Here is a 26,215-nt window from a genome sequence, read left to right on the forward strand (position 1 = left end):
TTACAATTAAGACGGTCGTTCGAGAAAATTTCGTGAGTTAACAATTATTTAACTTGTTGAAAAATTAACTTTAAGTAAAATTTTCAACGGGAATAAATTAATTATAGTGTTCAGAACACACTATAATTTTTTCAAATTAAAAAAAAAATATTCAATGCCTTAAATAAATTAATTAATGTGCCGTAGTCGCTTTTGACGCCACGCGCGAATCCTAAAAATGTCACCCGCAGACCTATTTTCAGCGTTAAATTAAAATTATAAATAATGGAGATAGAGTTCCGGGAGTTTTTTATTGGAAATTTCCTCCTCTTTCAGAATCTTTATTTGAAATTTCTTAAATATTAATAGTTTATTAAATATTGGCAAAACACTAAATGCCATTTTTTTTCATCTTGAATTGTCTATAACTTTTGCAATTTTTTATGTGCTAATACACGCTTTTAGCACATTTTTCTGGACGTCATTCCGGATCCAATGAGCTATCGCACATAATTTTAAGAGTAGTATCTCTATTTTGTTCCATTTTCAACTTGTCGACTAGACTAATATCCTTAACATGAAGAAAGGCACACAATTGTCAGTCGTAAGGATAAAAATAAATTAGTATGGAATCAATGAAAGAGGTGAGATTGATAATATAATAACTTTGCCTTTAAATAGATCACAATTTTAGCGTAACTTATAAAATTGGCAAAAACTTAATCAAATTCAAGTGTGTCTAACCCAATTCATGTTCAATTTTTATTATGTTTATGTAACGAAGTGTTAATAAATAATAAATAAATAAGTATATACATAATAAATAATCTGACCATTAACAGGTAATCCAGTGAAGACCTTAGTAGCGAGACCGAAGTCTCCAATTTTGACGTGATCGTTGGAGTCCAAGAATATGTTGACAGGCTTCAAGTCCCTGTGTATCATGCCTTTTTGGTGGACGTGAGCCAAACCTATAAATTGAAGATTCATAGTTATCTGACGGAAATTTTGAAGTGAGGCAGACACATTTCTCTATACGTTTCTTGTCATCAGCCTTTCGTGCCTGACTAACTTGGCTTTAGTATGGGCAAAGGAGCCTACGCAGAAATCATAAAAAGCAGCTACCGTAACACAAAGACATCCATGTTAGTAAGTGCGTTGCCGGGCTAAAGCTCTCTTAAAAGAGAGTGTCCTTTTTTGGGGCTAAGGGTAAGAATCGATATAGCGCTACGTTTGACTTCCATATGATTACAAGGCCCACAGGGGGGCAGATTGGTTGTAAGGTTTAATTTGTTTTTATTATTATTATTTCTATTTTTTTTTTTGTTAAATTGTTTGATTATTTCTTGATTCGAAAATGTATTAAAATCATTTGGAATATGAATTTCAGTTATGATTTGAAAATTAACTTGCTGTTTTTCGGTAACTGTTTCCTAGTAAATTCTTCCTTCGACCTACCATTTAAGTTTCGTGAACAATAAATTTTAAAAAAATTACTTAATAACTTTTGAACCTAGGGTTCGAACGTACGACCCTAGATGAGAGTCACATGTTTAACTTCTTGGCAAAAAATCCTTAATCTATAATATAATAAGTATAGATGGCGTTTATCTAAAAATATATTACTCGTTGTACACTATGAAGACAGATGGCGCTGATATAAATAAATTGTATTTTGTTTTAGTACTGATTTAAGATATTGCTGGAGTACTATGTTAGACATTACATATTAGTATATTATGAGATATTTTAGTACAGAAATAATCAAATTAAATTTTCTTAAATAATATTAATTTTTATCAAAATACCTTCTAAAATTTCTCGAAACAGCCTCCATGCGCGAAAATGCTCTCTATGTAACGAATTGTCTATAGCCTGTCGTAGAGTGTTTTTCTCGCAGAACTCCATTTGTATGTACAGCACCTGTTGTAGGCGTGGCTCAACTGATATCGTCGTGTCTTCAGAGGGCGCTGTTAACGACTTGTTTTGAGAATCCACTTCAAACTCTATGACACTGCTCGAGTCTTCATCGTGGCTAATAGAAAATATTTAAAATATTAATAACTAGCAATGCCCCGGTTTCACTCGCGTAGATACCGATCTCGTGGAAGTCTACTATGTCGGACTATATATATATTTTTGTTATCATAAAACTTTAATTTTGCTTAGTTTTTAATTACTTTCTTTCATATTATTAGATACAATGTGTACAATCTAATCAATATACAGATTTTACTTTACTACGAATATATACTTTGATTTGTAATTCCGTAGAATACTGACATTTCATAAGTGTTGCGACTAAAAAACTTTTCTACCGAAAAAGGGACAAATTTGACTTTTATTTTTAAGGGCAATAAAAAAATTCTTCGTTTTTTTCATGTTTTACCTATAAAAAAGTAAATCAAAATATTTACATACTCAAGTGAACTAATACAAAAATCAAATACATATAGTATTGTCTTTGATTAACATAACTCTTATTACACATTTAAAGAAAAACGCTTTTTACCGGATTAAAGTTATGTATTATTATAAATTTACAACTATTTGACATAATTTTAAATTTATCCGACGTTTCGCGTGCTTTACAGCGTGCGTGGTCACGGTGACTGAAGACAAAAGATGTTGAATGTCAAAAAGTATCACAGCTGCAGAGAAAGTTGCATTATCTGTATTTATTTCCCCGGAGTTGGTATCGACTAAAAGATGGAGGGTTTTGGCAAAAATGGCTCACGGTGTCCTCTATTTCCCCGGATTGTTTTTCTTTTTGAGATTTTAATTTGGATATTATTGGATCCCAGGTGTTTGACAATTTTAGGCCGTCTTCTCTATTGAAATTGGGGTGTTTTTTGATTTCAATGGCTTCGCGTACCAATCTTGGGAAGAATCTTTTCTCTTTCGCAAGTACTTTCGGTTGGTCAAAGCGTATGTAGTGATTAGGCCTATCTAGTATGTGTTCACAGACTGCTGATTTTGTGTGTCGTCTATGTCTTATGTCTGCAATGTGTTCTTTGAGTCTGCTGGACATATTGCGTTTAGTTTGCCCTATGTAAGACAGGCCACAGTCGCAATCCAGTTTGTATATACCTGCATCTTGCAATGGGGTGTTACTTTTGATTGGTCTTAGGAATTGCTGAATCTTCTTGTGCGGCTTGAAAATTGTATGAATAGAAGCTCGTTTTAGGATCCGGCTAATTCTATCTGTAACTCCCTTTACATATGGCAAGTAGGCTGGCTGGCGGGGAACTGTGTGTGTCTTGTTTTTGTTTTTGTGTTTGAAATTATGTCAAATAGTTGTAAATTTATAATAATACATAACTTTAATCCGGTAAAAAGCGTTTTTCTTTAAATCAAATACATATTTCAATATCACAAAATATATATCGAATTAACTTTAGTTACTTTATTTTATTATTTAGCTGGCAGAACATAAACTTTCTTAAATAATTAAAATGTTATCTTTACTTGTGCGTTTTTACCTGTTTGTGATGAAAAGGACGTAATTATCACTCGCCGTTAAAAATGTGCCCGGTAAAAAAAAAAGGTTTGCCATCTCTGACATGTCAAAAAATGATAGCTGTCAGAATTCTACGGAATTAAAAATCAGAGTATAATACATTTTTAAATGCGAGAAATAACACTCACTTCATGATATTAAACCAGAGATCCGGTTCATCATCGTCATCATCAGAATCTTCTTCACTCGATGATTCACTGTCTCGAGTTTGGACTGGACCATCTGACATCGACCAATTTACCTGTAATAAGAATAGAAAAAAAATTACTTTACTTCTTTTAATGAGGCAAAAAATTCTTTGTTAACGAATATTATATTTATAGAAAAACGAAAACCGAAAAAAAAAAATATTATTAAAAATGAGTTTATTCACACTTACTTTGACCTGTCCAAGTTTAGCTACAACATCCAGCAAACTATCCCCTTTCCTTTTAACCGGCGTGGTTTCAACGCTCGTGTCTTCTATCTCCGTGTCAATAATAGTCTCAATCCAGGCATTATAATATCTGACGACATTTTCATGATTTAGCCGCGACAATAACTTCACTTCGCGGGTTATTTTTTTATTCAATTCAACACTTTTGGGATTTAGTTTCACGTGTTTTATTGCGTAGAAGCCGCCGTCTAGTTTGTTTTTGACCTGAAATTCGATTTTTACTTTATACAAAAATTATGTTTCTAAATCTACTGCCTATACTTAAAACAAGTGCGTAGAAAAGAGAACTGTATTTGACCATATATTAGTTTTAACTAAAACATCAGATAATCCTACTGCCTGTTCTTAAAACAAGTGAACAAGGACGAGAAGAAACAAATTTTCAAAGAGAGAATAAGACAAAAGAGTAAACATCAGTTTAATAACACTCTTAACCAAAGAACTCTTTTGTCTCTTTCTGTAGTTTACTATAGTGTCTGTGTCAAATGTAACACTATCCTCAGATTTTTCATTCCGTAGAATTCTGTCATTTCATAAGTGTTGCTACTAAAAAAGTTCTCCACAGAAAAAGGGACAAATTTGACTTATTTGGATGCAATAAAAATAATGCTACGTATTTTTTATGTTTCAACTACAGAAAAGTAAATCTAAATATTTATTTAAGTACCTACTCAAATACCTAATACACAAAAATAACAAAAATTCCAATATCACGATCAATATATCGAATTAACTTTAATTACTTTATTTTGTTCTTTAGCTGGCATCACTGCATACTAATTCCAGGCTTAGTAAACCTTTAAAAAAAATAATGTTATCTTTACTTGTGCGTTTTTTACTGTTTGTGATGAAAAGGAACGTAATTACCACTCGCCGTTAAACCACTTTTAATGTGGAGCACCGCACTTAATAAAATATATTAGACATTAACTAACAACAAAATATATGTATAGACTCAGATGTTCAGACTCGTATTAAATTGAAAAATGTGCCCAGCCAAGAGTGTGTCATCTCTGACATGTCAAAAAATGATAGCTGTCAGAAATCTACGGAATTAAAAATCAGAGTATAAGTGTAGGACATTTGACACACACACCATCAAACTTCCTCTTTCTTCATTCTATTCCTTACTGTGTTATATCATAAATAACTTTTTATTATTTATTTTAATTAGATCACGCACAATCCACTTGACACTACATTTTGACAGATGATGGCAATTTATAGTGACATCTTTTATAATGTTGCTATTTGAAGAAATTCTCTTTAAGATTTTTCCTCAAATGGTTTTGTAAATTATTGATGCCTTTATATTAAAAAAAAAAAAACAGTTTTGTATGCCAAATCAATCGTTCTCCTAGGAATCCAAGACCTTCTAAAGTACGGAAGAGTTTACCTTTAGTAAAATAATATTAGTTAAAAATCACCTTCAATACATCCCCAAAAGCACCCTTACCGAGCCACGTGAGAACTTCAAACTCGGCGTTCAACCGCGAATGTCCGTTCACTTGTGTGTTTATACTGTTTATTTTTGTATTGCCACCTTCGTCCTTAAAAAAAAAATATTACTTAAAATCACCTGGCAACATTTTCCTTATTTATAAAGGTACCTTGTAATATTTTTTTTTTAACTCAATCCCCTTAGTTTAATTTTGTTTAGCTAGTTTCTTAGTAGAACTTAAAGCGAAAAGGTACATATTATTTTACATCTATTGTCTATTTTAATTTTTCTCCTATTGTGATTTAAATAGTGTTATTATTATATATTTTATACATAGCTATTTAATGAGTATTTCCTGACGTTATTCTACCTCATTATGTATTATAATAATGACAAATGGGACATTTCACGTCAAGCAAACGGCGAAAAAAATTAAGTTTAAAAAAAAAAACGTGTATGTACACGCGTTAGAAGTTATACTTTTTTGTCGTAACAAGATAAAAATCTTTTCAAAAATATTATGCTACGTAATAGGAAAAACTAAAATGTTGACTATAGCTAACTTCAGGGTGTCGGTTTTTTGTGACGGAGCACGCGCATCGTAAAGTAGATTACATTTTACGAACCTCAGACTCATTTTCTCCGTTATTTTCCTTACTATTAGGTAACTTCACTGGTGCGTCAACTAAAAACCCATGTTGTACCAATTTCTCAGCCGGCCATTGTGAATGCTCATCCTCTGTCAAACATCTACAATTACTTCAATGGGGTGAGGGGTATGGGGACTTTAAACGTACATTTTATTATTTATTTAAATAAATCAGTGGCGCTACAACCTCTTTAGGTCTTGGCCTCAGATTTCTGAATCTGTTTCATGATCATTTTTAAATCTATTAGGCAAGTAGGTGATCAGCCTCCAGTGCCTGACACACGCCGTCGACTTTTTGGGTCTAAGAAATGTCGGTTTCCTCACGATGTTTTCCTTTACCGTTCGAGCAAAATGTTAAATGCGCACATAGAAAGAAAGTCCATTGATGCACAGCCGGGAACGAACCTACGACCTCAGGTATGAGAGTCGCACGCTGAAGCCACTAGGCCAACACTCTTATTATTTATTAGCACACTCAATAAGTTACAGCAAACCAAAAATAAAATTAAAAATGTATTTATACAGGGGGGCCAAAAAGTCATGGATCAAACGCAAATAGGGGATAGATGAGGTCATCAGCTGCAAAAAATTGTTCTACGGGAGGTCTCTAAGCTCAACCCCTGCAGAGTTATAATTTATTTTGCATTTTTTTAAGAAAATTGACTTTTTTTACTAATTCTTATTATAATTCGAAAATAAGACTTTTTGACCATCCTGTATGTATAACTGTTAAATAATGTTTAAAAATCATAATTAGAATTTATGGATACAAGATATCAAAAGAAAAATATCATATTTTAAAAATTGTAAATTTAGGAACGAATTTATTTTACCTCGAGAAGAAGTCTTTGGCTGAACCAGGGAAATCGGACGGTATTTCATGTATTGCCTCGGGACATACTATTGACAGCAATAATTGCGCTGCGGCGTAGATGTCCTGAGCTTTTGTTTGCCTGGAAATCATAAAAAAATATATATTTTTGTAATTTTGAAGTGAAACTTCTTTAGGCGCATGAGGGTAATTTTTTACGGATGAAACGCAATAATAATATTAGGGTCACGAAGATATGCAGCGTTTTTGTCGAAAAAAAGAGAGCGATTGAGACGGATTGAGAGAGAGTGGGAAGGGCGAATAACTTTATAAAAAATTCTGTTTTTAAAATTAAATTTCGTAAAGAGAATTTATGACATTTTAGTATTTTATCTTCTATGGAACATCATTTATTGAAATCTCAAATTACGAATTGTAAATTAAAATGCCACGTGTTATTATCATCGAATAAATCTTAATATATATATAAATTACTTGTCACGTTGTTTGTCCGCTATGGACTCCTACACTACCGAACCGATATCTATCAAATTTGCACACCGTGTGTTTGTTTGATCCAACTTAAAAGATAGGATAGCTTAGCTTACATCTCAATTTATACCCGCAATATTATTTTATTGCAAATTATTTGATTATAATTTGATAGTTACAATTCTAACAGATGGCGCAGTGTATGAAAGTACCAACGTTTCACATAAGCTACAATTTAATGACATAACCACCAAACAAGCATGGTGGTCTCCATGACTGGCGTTCTTCTAGCGTTTACCATGAATAGTTTACTACTATGTAATATAACAAAAAACATAGACACAGCAACGCTTGGCCGAGTCTGCTAGTAAATATATTTTTTTTAATTTGTATTTATTTTCGACACTCTTAATATTTTAGTGCCAATTAAATTTATTTAATTCCGAACTTATCTTCCTTCATCTCTTCCTCTAAGTCTTTTCTTTTTCATTATTCCACATTAGGGTTGCCTGGAAGAAATCGCTTGTTAGCGATAAGGCCGCCCGTTGCCTTACAACTTTTTGTAACATGTTTTTTGTACTTTTGTGATGTGTATGTTTGTGAATAAGGTAATAAAGCATAAATAAATAAATAAATAAGTCTCGGAAATTTAAAGTTTAAGATTTGTATAAATATTTAAAACAAGACTTAAAAATTAGTTTGCCAAAGAAGTTTCACTTCCGACATGTGTACTTTGTACGCACCCCCTTTTGTATATTTTAAACTCTGAACGTGTAAAAAGAAACTTTAAATTGAATGGAAAAATTGCACGGGAATACCTAAAAACCAGTTTCATAAAGGAAATCAAATTAAGACGAAACGAAGTTCACGGGGGCAGATAGTATTAAATAAAATAAAAACTAAATGAGAAATGTATATAGTACATGTAAGACCCCCACTTACCCCCCGTCTTCGGAAACAATTTTAGCCAAACCCAAAAGCCAAATGAATATTAATATATTTTATTAATTAGGTACTTAATATTATTATTATCAGTGGCGCTACAACCTCTTTAGGTCTGGGCCTCAAATTTCTGTTTCATGTTAATTTTTCAATCTAATAGCCATGTAGGTGATCAGCCTCCTGTGCCTGACACACGCCGTAGACTTTTTGGGTCTAAGACAGGAAACCGAAGTTTCCTCACGATGTTTTCCTTCATCGTTCGAGCAAATGTTAAATATAAAAAAAGTCCATTGGTGAACAGCCGGGGATCGAACCTACGACCACAGTGATAAGAGTTGCACGCTGAAGCTACTTGGCCAACACTCCCACAAATTTTACCTACTCAATTTTATTATTAAGTAGGTACAATTTGTTAACCGTATGTCATACATCACTTTAAATAAAACTTTTAAAAATATTGTTCTAAGCAGTTTAGACTATTTAATAAATAACTCACCGGTCACAATAACTCTCCCCTTCATACACCTCCATCAATCGAATATCCAAACTTGACCCGACCAACTTGACCGTCCCAGAGTCTTCCAAGAAGACATTTTCACACCTCACATCTCTATGCAACACATTAACACTATGCAACTCATTTAACGCACTGAACACCCCCAACGCAACATGTCTCACTAGTTTCAACACTTCAAACATATCACCGAAGGAACTTTTATTCTTGAGGTATTTGAGCGAACTGCCCAAAACGAAATCACGGAAGATGTAGACGAATTGACGAGCTGACTTCTTAGATTCGGTTTCCATAGCAACGTATGGGATGAGGGAGCGGTGTTTCAACCTGCACATGGCTTTTAGATCTTGCTGGACTGAGTTTAGTTGTCTGTTCCGAGTCTGGAAATCCGAGGCAGGGGAGAGACACCATTTTTTGGCGATCACTTGCTGACCGTCGTCGTCGATTGCGAGGTACGTTGTAGAGCCGTTTGATGAATGACCTGAATGTGTTAATAATAATTAATAATTATAAAGCATGAATAAAATTTTAATTTTTTTTCTTAATAACTATATGTAATATGTATTTTTGCACTTTTCGCCTACCTTATCTAATTTAATACATTTTGTTTACTTTTCTCACAGTGGTTGAGTGGAAGAGATCGCTCGAAAGCGATAAGGCCGCCAGTTGCCCTCCTTTATATTTAATCATGTTACATTTTTTATATTGTAATGCAGCGAAGGGTAAATAAATAAATAAATAATAAATAAAAAAATAAGTTTTAGTAAAAATTCTAAGAGTTTATTACGGTATATTGTTATTAATAAATACTAGTATTGAGTTAAGTTATGGGATTTTGTACGGGAAAATTAAGTTGAGATACTTAAATCAATTTATATTGTTTTCATCTGATTTTATGATAAATCTTAGCATAACGATGCTGGCAACCTTTGGACTAATAGGGGCTAAGTTAATAAGGTGGTTGCATTCTATATTTCTAATATGTTTGTAGTATAAATCTAATCGACTATGTATTTGCGTGTTGTTCTCACGAGAATGTAAGTGCGTGCTACTATTGCACCATGCCTACTGCTGATTTGCTTTTTTTTTATTGTTTATTATTAATTAACTATTTACTCAAAGATGTCATGTGGAACATGGTGTAATGGTTGCAGCTCCTTACAAACAATTTGTAAAACAAAAACTTGGCTATTAAAAAGAGTGGCGGAGAGTTTAGCCAGTTCTCTTCCGTTCTACGCCCTTGATTTGAGAAGTGGTAGTAAATGTAAAATTAGAAGCATTTAATATGTATTTCTTTATTGACGTTCGTAAGTGTACATTGTGTTACCTTATGAATTAAGTTATCATATGATATCTATCCTTACATCATTAAGCGTTTGATTGAATGCTCTAACCTATGGCGCTACAGGTTCAAATTAAAAACATATATTTGTAGTGAAACTTCAGAGCAAAGCTATTATTTTGTTAATATAAATAAGTTTTATTTAAAAGGCAATGTAAATCAAAGACAATATTATAGATACTAACCCAAACAATTGCCAATATAAACCTTCTTGTTATTTCGTTGCGTATACCTCAGGACGTACGCACCACGAGAATTGCACGTACATGGTACGTTCGTACCGCGTATCACTTTCTTAGCGGGCGACATTTTTTCGTCTGCGTAACTGTAATAGAGAAAATGATTCAATATTGATGTATTAAATCGGTTTTGGTCCAGCTAAGCTGTAATCTGTTAAGAATTGTTTGTAAGGTAAAGGATTACATTGTGATGAAAAGGCCGAAAATCAGATGACGATGAAACACAGATGGTTCTCGAACTTGTCTAAGAAAATTATAAAAACAGATGATCTGAGGCCCAAGGCCTATATAATGTTACACGCAGTCACACAGTTGTAATTGTGAGATTAGATTTTTTAATTTATTTATATTACAGAATCTAATATATAAAATTCTCGTGTCACAATGTTCGTTCCCATACTCCTCCAAAACGGCTCAACCGATTCCTATGAATATTTTTATGCATATTCAGTAAGTCTGAGAATCGGCTACTATCTATTTTTCAAACCCTTAAGTGATATGGGGAGAGCACACAAAAAATATTTTTTTTGTTTTTATTTTTTTTATAACACAACATACAAAAATACATACAACCCATCATTTTCACCTCTCTACGATCAACCCCTATTTTTTATTATTGTAGATTAATATTTTTATTGAACTAAAAAAAAGTTTGCTACAAATAATATACATATACATGTACATGGCAAAACAACGTTTGTTGGGTTAGCTAGCTATCAATACAATAAAATTATAATTCTGCATTAGATTACAAAACTGCTGTAGTTTGTATACTGTACTGTTTTGTCTCTATCTGTCAAATTGTGTTTACACTGTGATAAAAAGAATCAGATGGTTTTATAGGGGGTAAAATGTGCTAAAACTTACTATAAGAGTTTAGGAGCATCACCCTGCCCTTCTGTAACTGGCTGTTCTTGGCTGAGACTGGACCTGTGTACTCTTCTAGCAGAATTCTTTAATGTTTCCTGTCGTCTTTGTATTTCATCCTTCATTTTTTTCCGCTAAAATTAGAAATTTTTTGATCACCAAAAGTGTATTTTTGACAGAAATAAGCAAAGTGGATGAAAATTAAAAACCCATACAGACACACACACCCCCACTCACTTTAACAACCACATGATTAGTGGTTAGTCATTGTCATGTCTAGGCTATATTTTTTAAATTTCTTAAAATAATACATATTGTCTTACATAAAAAATTGTGGATTGCTAATAAACACTTACATACATCTTTTTAAAATATTTATTTATTATATATATAATTTGAAGTTCATCTGGGCTATATAAGGATTTTTGACATGACTGAGAATAATGACTGAGTATTTACTTTAGATTCAGATCATTACATCTATATTAAAAATTATAAAAGTACCTCTTCATTTTCCTTTAATTCTATGTCTTGTTGTTTCAATTTCTCCATCTCAGTCTTCTGTTTCAACATTTCATCATAAAATGAAAGTGTAGGTTTGTTGTGATCATGCAAAAATTGCTAAAATAGTAAAAATAAGGATTAATAAGCGGCTACTAAAACTGTATCAATAGGTAACTTAGTCAAACTAAAATGATTAATGAATGGGTACTAAAGTATACCAATGTCTTCTGTATGGTATCAATCACAGTATTATTATTACATCTAAAATCCAAAATTGTATAAAATTATTTCTTTACAACTTGTAAGTTGATCAAGCTCATTTGTTTTTGGGCTTCATTAAAAAAGTCAGAACTGATATCCTATAACCTGTTGACATTCCCATTTATGATTATGATTTAATCAGCTATACAATGTTTCAGCCTCATGCTTATGATTGTACTGTTACCGATATTACGAACCGTAGCGATCAGTATAACATGTTAAAGTAATGGTAAAATAATATTAATGATTTTTAAAAATTTAGTTGTAATTACCTGTGTATGTTGTGCTAGTTGAAAAATCATGACTTCCCCGCATAAATCAACAGCCATTTTCTTTAGATCTGAGATAAGTTTTGCTGCATTTTCATCAGATAGACCAAACATTTTATTAATTGCAATTGTGGGTGGTCTAAAAAATTATATAATAACTTCAGTATTTAACATATGATTTTTGGGCATCTGATTCCAATCAGAAAACAGTTTTTTACGGCTTAGTGTTTTCAAAAATATAAATTGCTTACCTATCTGGATAATTATGACAACATTTCAACTGAAGAGTGACTGAACAGTGAACTCCTTCTGAGTTGTGCAGGGGCAATAATGTTAATAGTATGTCCAAAGGACGCCACTCACTCCAAACAGCTTTTTTACGAATGTCAACCACTGCATCTCCATATATTGCCTGTTATATTTAAGATTATTTTCAGAAAGAAATATCATTGGAGATTTCTTTAAAGATACTTTACATGGCATTGACAATAATTAATAGTAAAACTAAAATTATAATTATGCTGATAAACAGATGAAAAAAACCAAAATATAGATCTGTATTAAGATTCTGAGATATTCAAAATGTCACTTAGTGCTTTATAATGTTAAATGTTGTTGAACTTTTTGTATAATATTTAAGTGTATTTAAGTAGAAGGATCTAAAATAAAAGTAATGATAAAATTTTAAGGCACAAAATCAGAATTAAAATTCAATAATATCTAAAAAGAGATTCGTGGTTTTCGGAAGCATATAAGTTAAATTTATTATATACATAATATTGTTTGTTTTGAAATTGAAAATCTTATAACCTGTAATGCGACCATTTCGTTATTTTGTCTCTCTTCACAGCTTTCTTCACTCATTTTTAGCCAAGTTTCACCGTATGAGTATAGTCATACAATAAAGAATCCTTAACAAGATTCCTAAATTCCTAATTAGAAAAAAAACTAAACTTTTCAGAAATTGTTGGCACAAATAAACCGACAATAAAATAGAAATACATAATACAAATGAAAAATGGTATTTATTTGATCCGTAAATAAGATTCAAATTAGAAAAATTGTTAAACTGTCTCCAATAGTTCGCCTGACAGTTTACATTATATTATTTGACCGTCAATCGTCATGAACTTGACACATGCCACAGAGCATGTAATGATTTTTCCGTCGATATTCGACAATTTTGTTACTATACAACAATGTGAAACATATTTAGACGCATTTAATCCAAGTTAAATATACCGTTATCCTTAAGCAAATTAAATTTCTTTGAAAAATGTACTTTCAAGATGTATTTGACCAATAGAGGTTATTGACGTTCCTATTCTTATCTAAACCACTTTGTAACTCATTGTACTAAGAATAATCATTGATGTTTGAAATTTTTTAATAGTTGTTCTAACTCTAAGGCACATAAGTAAGAGGATAATATTGTTAATTAAATAGTTTGGTGTTGTTTCTATTTTCACTATTGAGTAAAATATTAAAAACAGTTATCGAAGCCGTAACACTTAAACAGTCTGTAATAATTTTATCCTATTAAGATTTTGGTTTATTCAGCTGTATAAAACGAATTAACCTGTCACTGGTTGTCAGTTCAATTTTAGGCGGGAAGGACGCCTGTCAAAATGTGTCAATTCGCTTGGACCACTGAAAATACTTGTTGGAGGCTTAACATTTTTGCAGTGTGTGGTGTGGTGTAGAGTAAAGATTTAAGCGTATAATTAAAAATAAACGCAAATTACTCTAGTGGTTTTTGTCTGCGGTGCGCCTGAATGTCCACTGCAGAATATTTTATTTAGACCGTTTTAATGTCTGTCACAGTAGCGATATTGTTATGTATTTAATATTTTATAATGTTACATTTTTTTCGAACTTTTCGTATTAGTTTAGGAAAATGTATGTATTTTTGTGAATAAATAAAATATTATTACTAAATATTCGATTGAGCGTATTATTGTAATTGGTACCGCATTAAGTATCTCATCAAAAATATGGAAAACATATTATCTAGTAAGTAATAAAAATAAATTTAATGCTTCAATTTCCCATGATTAATGACATTTTCGTCTTTTCCAAAGCTTAAGAGGTTATCAAATTATCTTCTAATCATTTGATTTATTTATCTTTTGCAAAAGATGGGAAATCTTATAAATTTCACCAACCCTAAAACACCTGAGCTCAGAATACTAATGAAGTTTTTGCGTCAACCCTTTCAAATCTAAAAGGGTCGAAGTTGTCAGTTCGGTTTACTTATCCACGATGCTCAGGGCTGCTACGTGGCGGAATTGAGGGTAGTTGCAAAAAAAGTTAGTTTTATCATATCCACGTATCTTTAAGGCCTTAGGTACAGATGCGCACCTACCTTTATTTTTAAAAATACATCTAATTGAACAGCTTTAACTAAAGTACCCATCCGTCTAAATCACAGCGTAAAGACGATTTGACAGTAACGAAAAAAGTACTTTGGTAAAAATTATGTAATTAGAATGATTTCATTTTTATGAGTATCAAAATCTAAATATACCACATATATTATGACAATAAACTCTCCGTCTACATAAGTAAACACCCACTTGTATATCCTTTCAACAAAATTTCATTAGTATCTGATTGTCCTTCTTGTAAAATGTGTGATGTTTGCGAGCAAAAGTAAAATAAAATAAAAAAGTAACTATTAAGAATCATATATTTTTAATCTAACAAAGCATAACAGTACATACTGTCGCCGCTGCAGAAAAAAATTTATGGTGGTACAATCTAAACTTCGCCACACATAATGGCGTGCAAATTTGTCTTAAAAGGAATTTTACATAGAAGTTAAATGCATAATGTGTTAAATCATTAGAGTCAATTCTTATATTATTTGTAGTGATAAAATATCACTTTATTAAAATATATTATTACGTTATAAAATAAATATTAGTTATAATGTTTCACGCAAATAATCATTAATAGAATAATGCATTTCCAAAAGTAGTACATTAAGTCGACTTTTAAAAACTCTTATATATTATAATAATTTACAAATATTTTAAAGTTTGTAAATTATTATAATGCTCGATTGCCATACAAATGTTTATTCCTATACAATTACAGATTAATTTTTGGCACAGCCAATTTCTCTCCATACCTACTTCGACAGATGTCTATTCCCGTTGACTTAAAAATATTAATGTTTTTGTGAATCAATAAGGACATTTCTTAAATATCTTCTATTTCTAATATAATCATTGGTCTAGTCACTAGTGGTTAGTTCCCCTGACTGCGAATCCATGGGTCCCGGGTTCGATCCCCGGCTGAGACGAACATCGATGTGATGAGCATTTGGTGTTGTGCTTAGGTCTTGGGTGTTTAAAAATATGTATTTATATGTCTATCTATCTATAATATGTATGTATATCCGTTGCCTAGTACCCATAACACAAGCTTCACCAGCTTAGCATGGGACTAGGTCAATTGGTGTGAATTGTCATTAAAAAAAATAATAATATGTATATACCCTACAAGAGCAGTGTTGGCCTAGTGGCTTCAGCGTGCGACTCTCATCCCTGAGGTCATACGCTCGATCCCGGCTCCAATGGACTATCTTTCATGTGCGCATTTAACATTCGCTCGAACGGTGAAGTAAAACATCGTGAGGAAACCGGCTTACCTTAGACCCAAAAAGTCGATGGCGTGCGGTTGGCACAGAAGGCTGATCACCTACTTCCCTATTAGATTAACAAATGATCATGAAAGATACAGGAATCTGAGGCCCAGACCTAAAAATGTTGTAGTGTTATTTTTTATATACCCTACAAAATCGCATTGATACAAACAGAATCTCACAATACCTAATCTATATAGTACCTACAGAGGTTAGATCTACCCAAAGTAGAATATTAAAAGGTAACGTAAAATTCAAACGAGTGTAGTAACCGCTAAACGGGACGGAATTCGGCAACCCTTTCAGTGACGTGTTTACTGTTTTACGACGGTTCTGAAAGCATAAACTTTACAATTGTAAATGAAATGAATGAAGACGTTTTATCATGATTAAAAGGGTTTAAGGGATGAGGGATGGTTTTTGTAGATCTTGTTTTTGATTGAATTCAGTACGCGTGTAAGTGTAGGCATATAGCCATAGACATCTATGTGTCTATTTCATTGATTTGAGCATTAACTGAACCATCGAGAATAGAAGGTTAAAACAGATTACAGGTTACATTATATATGCATATTACAGCTCCATAGCTAAGTAACTACTATTAGTATAAGATCCCGATATACAACGACCTTCACCGAGATGCTTATTTAATGAAACTTATTTTATATTTAATTTAATATGTAAATAAATATAATCCATATGGGTTGCCTAGCAAATTTCAGTCCAGAGTATGTTTAATTAATATTTAAAAAATTTTTTTTTTATAATTTGCATGTAGTACATTTTTTTTAATTTTTTCAATCAATTTTTTTAATCAGGGTAGTATTATATATGTACCACTATAACTTTCTTTTTTACTAAAGATGTATATATACTTTAGTGTCACATAAAAAATATACACATAAATAATTAATTGATTAAAAACAACTTAACGTTTGCATATTCTATGGGCTTCATACTTTCGATTGGTTTGGAATTTATCTAATTAATAATTTATCTAAAAAAATTTTTTTTTTTATATTAATTAAAATACTCTGGACTGAAATTTGCTAGGAAACCCATATGGATTATATTTATTGACATATTAAATTAAATATAAAATACGTTTCATTAAATAAGCATCTCGGTGAAGATCGTTGTATTTTGGGATCTTAGACCATATTATATCTTAAAGTAGATAAAAGCAGCGATTAACATTTATGAATAGAGTAAACGAAATGCCGTAATTCGTAATACAACACTAACAATAATATTACAATATTATTTATTCTACGCGGGGTCAAAATATATTAAAATACAAATGCAAATATCTTGGAACAACTCTGACAATAGTTCTATTCTCTGGAGGTTCCGACTGTTTCAGTTGAGTTAAAATAGCCGTAGAATATAGTTTTAGTGTCATGTTAAATTAGTGTGAGTCTATTGTTGTTTAATGTTTTAGTCTGTGGAAAAATATAAGGGATAATCTGCGCACTGCGCAGTTTTATGACAGTTAACCACTTTTATACATAGTTCGTAATAAATCAGTTTAAGGCTACATAGAAAAAGAGCTCTAGGCTTTATATATTTAAAAAAATATAAATTCAAATATTATCACTATGGCAACATTTCCATAGACATAGATAATCTTTGATTTACTGAATTGATAAAAAAACATTCATAATTTGAAACTGATAATATATGATGAATTCGGAAGTTGTTGCCTATGTCACTTATCAGAACTGCTAAAAGCACTCTGTAGTGGTGTAATTATTGTTTATATAGAAATTTCGTAATTGTATTTGTAATATTGTCTACGCATCATTATTTCGTACTTCTTTCTACGCATCATTATTTTTTCTTCTTTCGTACTTTCGGACTGACTGATCCACTTGCACGTGGATCAGTCAGTCGCCCTATAACCGCCATGTAAGTCAGAGGACAATAAAGCTAGTGAATTCTGTTATGGTTTTCATTTGGTGTACCTCAAACACTAAACTGGTGACCCCGACGTGATTCGCGGGCGGCCCGACGTGATTCAATGGGAACTAAAAGGAAAATCTAAATAGGGCGGGGCGGCTCACAAAAATATGTAAAAATTTGTCGTGCAAGTATACAAAGAAAGCGCACAACAACGGCGAAATCGCAGCCATGGCCGGAGCATCATCAGCAGCACCACAGATGCCTGCTGTAGCAGACACAATTACGGGGCTCATGCAGCAAATAAACAAGCTCATGCTAGAAGTTGCGGCACTCCGCAGCGAGGAACAAGATCAAGGACGTCCCAGGAGTCGCGGCCACCAAAGCTACAGGAGCAGGTCCGCGTCGCACAAAAGAAGGACTCCAGGGGATCCAGAGTGGCTCTGCAGGTTTCATTTCCGGTGGAGGAAGAACGCGAGGAGGTGCGAGGAACCTTGTGCCTGGCGTAAAGACAGACAGCGGCGCAGGAAACTAGAACCAGTATATCCGCAGGCGGTGGACGGATGTACTGAGGGACAGGTATCTAGTAATCACCGTTTGTTAGTTAGGGATAGTTTATCTAAGTTTACTTTCCTGATAGACACAGGAGCTAATATTTCGGTAATCCCGAAATGGTGTGTTAAACAACGCACACTAATTCATTGCGATTTTAAATTATACGCGGCTAATGATAGCGAGATAAAAACATATGGCATATGTTATTTAACAATAACTTTTGGTCTTAGGAGAGATTTAAAATGGCCGTTCATAGTGTGCGATGTTAAGCAACCAATAATCGGGGCAGATTTTTTAAGAAATTTTAGATTATCAGTTGATTTATATAATAATAGATTAGTTGACCTAGTTACTAATTTGTACGTTTGTGGAACAAAGAGTGTAAACTCGATAGGAGCGGTGAAGTCTATTAGTAGTAGCCAGCCGTACGCGGAATTACTTGAGCAATTCAAGGAAATCACGCGTCCACCTATTTTTAAGGAAGTGCCAGAGCATTCTGTCTATCACCATATTGAGACAGCAGGCCCGCCAGTGTATACGCGCGCAAGGAAGCTGCCACCTCACAGGTATGATTTAGTTAAAAAAGAATTCCAGCTGATGCAGGAGTTAGGGATATGCAGACCATCGAGTAGTCCGTGGGCCAGCCCACTACATGTAGTGCCTAAAAAGAACGGTGAAATTCGACCTTGCGGGGACTATAGAATGCTTAATGCGATTACAAAACCGGACCGTTACCCGATACCTAGAGTTCAGGACTTTACCTATGGTTTACATAACAAAAAAGTTTTTTCAAAAATTGATATTTGTCGAGCGTATCATGTTATAAATAATAAAATTAGGCCGGAAGATATTGAAAAGACAGCGATTATTACCCCATTCGGACTTTTTGAGTTCCCAAGGATGACGTTTGGACTGCGTAACGCGGCACAAACATTCCAAAGGTTTATAAATAGTACGATATTAGCAGGCATAGAACATTTGAATAGTTTAGATGATAAGAATATAACCGGAGAATCATATGTATTCGGTTACCTTGATGACGTCATCATTGGATCAGATAACGAGCTAATACACCAAAAACATTTGCGACTGTTGTTCGAGCGTTTCAGTAAATATAGTATGTCAATTAACTTAGGAAAATGCGTTTTTGGTCAAACAAAAATAGATTTTTTAGGATACGAGGTCTCAGAAAAAGGTATTAGTCCATTACACGACAAAGTTCAGGCTATCGAAATGTACCCGAAGCCAGAAACTATTGTGGACCTTCGCAGGTTTCTCGGCATGTTAAACTTCTATAGAAATCACATACCAAACGCCGCGAAAGTACAAGGAACGTTAGATAGGTATTTACATGGAGCAAAAAAGAACGATAAGCGTAAGATACAGTGGACAGACGAGGCTAGTAGGGCATTTGATTTGTGTAAGGAGAATTTAAAGAACGCCGCCACTTTATCGCATCCGATTGCAAACGCAGAATTAGCTTTAATGACCGACGCATCCGATTTCAGTATCGGCTCGGTGTTACAACAAAAGGAAAACAATACTTGGAGACCCCTAGGATACTTTTCAAAAAGGCTTACGGAATCCCAAAAGAAGTACTGCACATATGACAAGGAACTTTTGGCGATTTACTCAGGCATCGTTTATTTTAGAGACTTAATAGGTAGGAATTTTACGGTGTATACAGACCATAAACCGTTAACATTCGCATTTAGTAAGTTAGGCTCAAACAAAGAATTACCTAGAAGGGCGCGACAGCTGTTATTTATTAGCGAATTTACAAATAACATTCAACACGTAATAGGTAGTGAGAACGCAGTTGCGGACGCATTGTCGAGGATAGAAGAGATAACATGTCCGAACCCGATACAATACGTAGACATCGCCCATGCGCAAGCCGATGACGCTGAGTTAGCAAATTTATTGAGTACAAGTACCACTAGTAGCATACAATTGAAACAAATGAACTTTAATAATTCCGATGATTTGATTTATTGCGAAACGTCTACTAAAAATATTAGGCCATACATTCCGAAAGAGTTTAGAAAGTCTATATTTGATTATTTCCATGGGTTAGCGCATCCAGGGGTAAAGGGTTCGCGAACACTTATATGTAAAAAAGCATTTTGGCCAAATATGAACAAGGATATAGGGATTTGGGCAAAGACATGTATTCAATGTCAAAAAAGTAAAATAGTGCGACACACGGTGTCTAAGTTAGGTACTTTCGAGGAAGGCGACCGTTTTGCACATTTGCATATCGATTTAATAGGACCACTACCCGTGACGGAACATGGCTATAGGTATTGCGTGACGATGATAGATCGGCGTACACGATGGCCGGAGATTTGTCCAGTTACAGATATGACGGCTGAGACTGTTGCAAAGGCAGTTTATGATAACTGGATCTGTAGGTACGGTTGTCCAATTTTCCTGACGTCAGACCAAGGCCGGCAGTTTGAGAGCGATTTATTCATAGATTTAATGAAAATATTAGGCATTCGTAAAACACGTACTAGCCCTTATCATCCGCAGGCAAATGGTAAAATAGAAAGATGGCATAGGTCTTTAAAAGCGGCATTGATGGCGAGGTTAAACAATAACGCAGCTTGGTTCGCAGAATTACCTACGGTGATGCTAGGACTGCGAGCAGCGTGTCAGGCGGACAGCGGTTACATAAGCGCAGCGGAATTCGCTCTAGGTCATTGTTTACGTTTACCTGGTGAATTTTGTAGCGATAGTATTACCAAAATAGAGAATCCGCAAGCGTACATAATTAGATTAAGAGATATTTTAAATAGTATTAAACCTAGATCTAGAGATTTTAATAATAAAAATATGTTTGTACATGCTGATTTAAGTTCCTGTTCACATGTTTTCTTGAGAATGGACGCAGTACGGAAACCTTTAGTACCACCTTATTGCGGACCCTACAAGGTATTGGAAAGGAATAAAAAGAATTTTAAGATCGCAATAAATGATAAAATTTCTTATGTTTCAATAGACCGTGTAAAGCCAGCGTACATACTAGATGAGTTTAATAGCAACCAGGTTAGCGGAAACTTAGATCAGCATAAGCAGGTTAATGAACCTTTAAAAACGCGTAGTGGTAGAAGTATTAAGCAACCCGTTAGGTTTATGTTTTGATTTGTAAGCAACATACTTAGTATTGCAAATTCAGCGATTGTTCAGCTAATTGCAAAACTAATTTGTATTTAGATTTAAAATAAAAATATAGAATTCATTTATACTACGTATATAGTTATAACATTTACACTTTGTCATAGTTTTATTTAAAAGTTTCAGTAGTAATTTTTTTTTTTTTGTGTTTATATGTATCTACCTACTCATTTTTTTTTTTTTAAGAAGGGGGTGTATGTAGTGGTGTAATTATTGTTTATATAGAAATTTCGTAATTGTATTTGTAATATTGTCTACGCATCATTATTTCGTAATTCCACTTGCACGTGGATCAGTCAGTCGCCCTATAACCGCCATGTAAGTCAGAGGACAATAAAGCTAGTGAATTCTGTTATGGTTTTCATTTAGTGTACCTCAAACACTAAAACTCGAAACGAATTATACGTTAAACGTTAAACCTTATTTATAAGTTTTAAAAAGTTTTTAGTTAGACTAAACTAACTAACAAATTGAACTAAACTAATTAACTATAGTTTAATTTGTAATACACAAACACAGCTCGTGTTACAACTAAATATAGATTTTTTTTTCATGATTTTTATAGTATAGTTTTGATAGTATGTGTACTACGGCCTACCCAATACGTGTAGTTCTAAAGGATGTATTAATTCTTAAGGAAAGGCGGCAGCGGCTGCTGAATAATGCTGCTTTCTGTTTTCTATAAAATTGTGTTTTCTATAAGAAAAACAACGAACGTCATTAAAGAACGTTTTAACTTTCGTAATTAAACTATTACGACACATCCCACCAGATCAAACGCCACCCCAAATAATTGAAAATGAAATGAAACAGGAGCCACGATTCTTTTGTTTTAATCTACACCACAATCCGATTGAAACGACATTCGCAGATGATTCAAAATCGGAAATACAAATGAAATGCAGGAAATTGGTTTTTACTAAAGATCATACAATGTATTTTTGTGGTAAAGGGTTCGTTGTTGAGTTGTTTGAGCACTTTTTTTGGATAAATAACATTTATTGTTTGACAGAAAGCATAGCGCCCCTTATATAGCGCGTTATTATATAGCGATTTAAATAATTCAATCAAGAACCATATTATCCTTATTTACAGATTTACAACTTCCGTGTTGTTCTTATAATATCAGAAGCACAATAGAACAAACATATTATATTATTAGTATGCGGTACGAAAAGATTATATTGAAATCAGAATGGCTTTTGAAGTTACGAGCTAAGCCGGGTGGTAAGGCATACAAGGTAACAAAAATTAAAAAAGGGTGCGTGTACTTATGTATGCGCGTAAGAAGTTATACTTCTTTGGCATTATTAAAAATAGTTTTTGATTGCATGCAAATAATTAATTACAATTAAATAATCAAAGACTGGAAAAGGAGTCATTAAAGTCAATAAAGTTCAGTTTACATTTGAAAAATTAATTAAATAAATATTTATTATTATTCTCTTACATTAAACAAATAAAACACTATTTATCTTTAAAACATTTTTATTTCATTATACTATTTATTTTTAAGTGACTGTCTTCATCAGAATTTCGGTTTGTAATTTTAAATTAATCATTACTTGGTTGTGCATCTACGAGGCTTCTCCAAAACTAAAACTACTACTTGCTTTCTGCAACAAATAAGAGAATATTAATTTAAGCTCTGTCCATGCAAAACTTAATTTTTTTTATAATTCATATTATAAATTTTTTAACACATTTATATTAATATAATTATATAAATGTGTTAATAATATAATTTGTAGCACATGCTACAGACCTGGATAGCAACTTTCTTTTATTCTATTTAGAGATAGAGATAATTTAAATATAATACCGGTGTCTTCCTTGTAGGTTTCTTTGGAGTTGTTTGGGGATTCTTGTTCTTGATGATTTTCTTTAACCTTTCTTTAATCCTACAAAATAATGAAATTGTTAAGTTATGTTGTCACTGTTGTGCACACCTTTGTTTGGCTTTTTTAGTATTCAAGTTATGTCAAAACTGATTTATTACCTTGTCATTGTTGGCTTTTGGGATATCAATTGTTTCCAAAATGATTTTATTTGTAATATCCTGAAATATATAAATAACATCTATTAATTTAAGTATCATGGTGAGTGGTTCGCACTCAGGTATTAAGGTGTATTATACCCACTGTCCATTATAAGTGGGAATGGGCTCACTTCTGGCTGGACAGAGTTTCGGTACTACAAGTGCAACATGGATGTTTTGAGGTATTACAATATCTCTAACTACCTGTATTCCCCATAAAGTACTGTTGTGAGCATATGCCTATGCTTGAAAGGTTGAACCTTGAACATTACCATACATCATATTTATAATTAACATTCCTACCTCGACACCATCACAATCAAATTCATTGAAATCTACTTCAAACCGTTGCGGTATCATCTCTGCCATATCCATTGTGTCTCGAGAAGGTGATGGTGGCTTTGTTCCACCTCCAGTTTTAGATGTTTCACGGCGATAAGATGACAACTCTTTTTTTGTATTCAATTTAGTGCACTTCCACTGATTCATCAATTGTTTTTTGTCTCTTGTCCTTATATTTGCTAGATTAAATCTGAAAAATTACATGTTTTGATTAAATAATGTGGTCATTTTTTTGAGATGCAGGTACTTATTAAAATGTTTACTTCTCTGTTATATCGCTCCAAGCCTTCATTTTCTCCTTATTAGTATTCGTGCTTAAATCTTTGTTCTCAATTATTGATATATAGAATATTTCTAAAACGTTGCTGTAACAAACGCAATAAACATAAGCAATGAATAATGGTTCATGTTTCAGTTTTAATCAACAATAATACTCGATAATACCTACGGATAGTTAACCTCAATTGTATTGAAGCACTCAGGAAGGTTGGCACAGTTTTTTCACAAATATTTTATCATATTAATTAGTTTTGATTTAGATATTAAATTTAAATCACTTCTGATTATAATTCAGACGCACATATAAAATTCGCACTTGTATAATGAAAATAACTAGATACATAGATAATCTTTTATTTTAAACAATAATTCAAACTCCTATATTTGTTTAAAAGGTAAATGTCAATGTCAGATGTCAATTGTCATGGATATTCAAAATTCTTGTTAAGCTGCTAAGCTAAGAAATAGAATATGCGTGAAGTTAGCTTATATTCTATTTCTTTTGTAGATTGCGCACGCTATAATCACACTCCGAATTTTGTGTCATAGGTGCGCGCGCATCGTAAAATTTCACTCTCATCAAATTTTCATAACGCGCCTAAAGAAGTATAACTTCAAAAATGTTACACAGATTTTAAGTAAGCGTCTAAATCTTGTCAAAAACTACTTATCACATTTGAAAAAAAAATTATATGAACAATGTAACATGGCTGATTCCGTATCACAAAATGTTACGTACTTCAATGTATTGTGGCGTCATTCGAAAGGAGGTAAAAAGTGTTGTGTCACAAATAACGCATAGAATATTGTTTGTGTCTGTTTCATCATAAGCGGTTGATAGGACACTATGATTTAGTTCACAATAATTATATTCTTTACAATAAAACTATAAAAATTAATAATCTTGATAGCTTATATCATATAATCTATCAAGATTATAAGATATAAGCTATCTAGCTATTTTAGCTTATGTTATTAATCTTGATAGTTAATAGACACATAGTGACATAGACATTAACTTGAAGATATCTAGAAAAGTTGAATTAAAAACAACACAATCTTTAAAGGAATACAGTTTCTATATTCCCCCTATTATCAAGCAACTATAAAAGCTTTCATCGCTTTTCATATAAATTCTATATCTCACAAATTTTTAAAATTCATCAAAAATTTCATTAGCAATTCGCATCTTTGTCGACAAAGTCGTTTACATAAATGTGTATATTTATGCCATCTATTTATATTAAAACACAAATCACCCTTTTTAATAAGTATAAGGCCTACAGATTTCGATTAGCCCTGCTGAATAAACCTGGTTTTATGCTTGTACTTGTTTCCTGAGCGTCACCGCAGTCTAGACGATTGCTTTTGATATCGCTTAGAAAACTAATTTCCGATTTAATTACTTTATGGGTATTTGACGTGGACAATATATTGGTTCTACTGTTGTTTACCAAAACATTATTATATAACTAGGATGACAATGATTTAAAAATTGTAGGCAATATTGCATAGTTTGAAATTTGATCGACTACGTGTTTGTTCTCACTATATTGCAAGTGCGTGCTTCTATTTTCCCCACTGATGCTGCATTTGTCACTTTATTATTGTTTCAGTATGTCAAGTGCAGCCGGCGTTCGTCATAAAATACATTAAAACATGAACTTAATGTAATCCTCGATTATAAGCTTTTTTTGTAAAGAAATGAAACCATTATACCATGCTTATAATGGTTTCATTCACACCAAAACTTAGAGATTAAAAAGATTAAAGAGTTTCTTTATTTTTATTTAATAGGAGGCAAATGGGTAGAACACTCCCGTGGTGTTAAGTCATACCTCCGCCCATAGACACTCACATTGTCAGAAGGATCGCAAGTCCGTTGCCGGCCTTTTAAGAATTGGTACGTTGGTTGAAGTTTATTTTCTTGCTTTATGTTATGGATTTGGGAACAGGGAGCAAATTAAAATAAAGATCTTTTTTTAAATATTAATATTATACATTTAA

General features: G+C 32.7%; 1 protein-coding gene across 1 annotated transcript in view; it reads right to left on the reverse strand.

Moving 5' to 3' along the window:
- The window catches only part of LOC125054706 (eIF-2-alpha kinase GCN2), a 33,510-nt gene extending 20,176 nt beyond the window's left edge, over positions 1-13,334 (reverse strand). The window contains exons 1-14 of the mRNA XM_047656734.1: positions 13,077-13,334; positions 12,518-12,678; positions 12,270-12,405; positions 11,737-11,853; positions 11,233-11,366; positions 10,312-10,451; positions 8,767-9,265; positions 6,859-6,978; positions 6,003-6,126; positions 5,363-5,485; positions 3,879-4,139; positions 3,628-3,740; positions 1,788-2,014; positions 813-950 (exon numbers count right to left, since the gene is read on the reverse strand). Coding sequence (XP_047512690.1) covers positions 813-950; positions 1,788-2,014; positions 3,628-3,740; positions 3,879-4,139; positions 5,363-5,485; positions 6,003-6,126; positions 6,859-6,978; positions 8,767-9,265; positions 10,312-10,451; positions 11,233-11,366; positions 11,737-11,853; positions 12,270-12,405; positions 12,518-12,678; positions 13,077-13,130 — 2,347 coding nt within the window. The 5' untranslated portion in view covers positions 13,131-13,334. The remainder of the gene's footprint in view (positions 1-812; positions 951-1,787; positions 2,015-3,627; positions 3,741-3,878; positions 4,140-5,362; positions 5,486-6,002; positions 6,127-6,858; positions 6,979-8,766; positions 9,266-10,311; positions 10,452-11,232; positions 11,367-11,736; positions 11,854-12,269; positions 12,406-12,517; positions 12,679-13,076) is intronic.
- Between the last annotated feature and the right edge of the window lie 12,881 nt (positions 13,335-26,215).

This window comes from Pieris napi, chromosome 12, assembly GCF_905475465.1.
Source record: "Pieris napi chromosome 12, ilPieNapi1.2, whole genome shotgun sequence".
Taxonomy (NCBI): domain Eukaryota; kingdom Metazoa; phylum Arthropoda; class Insecta; order Lepidoptera; family Pieridae; genus Pieris; species Pieris napi.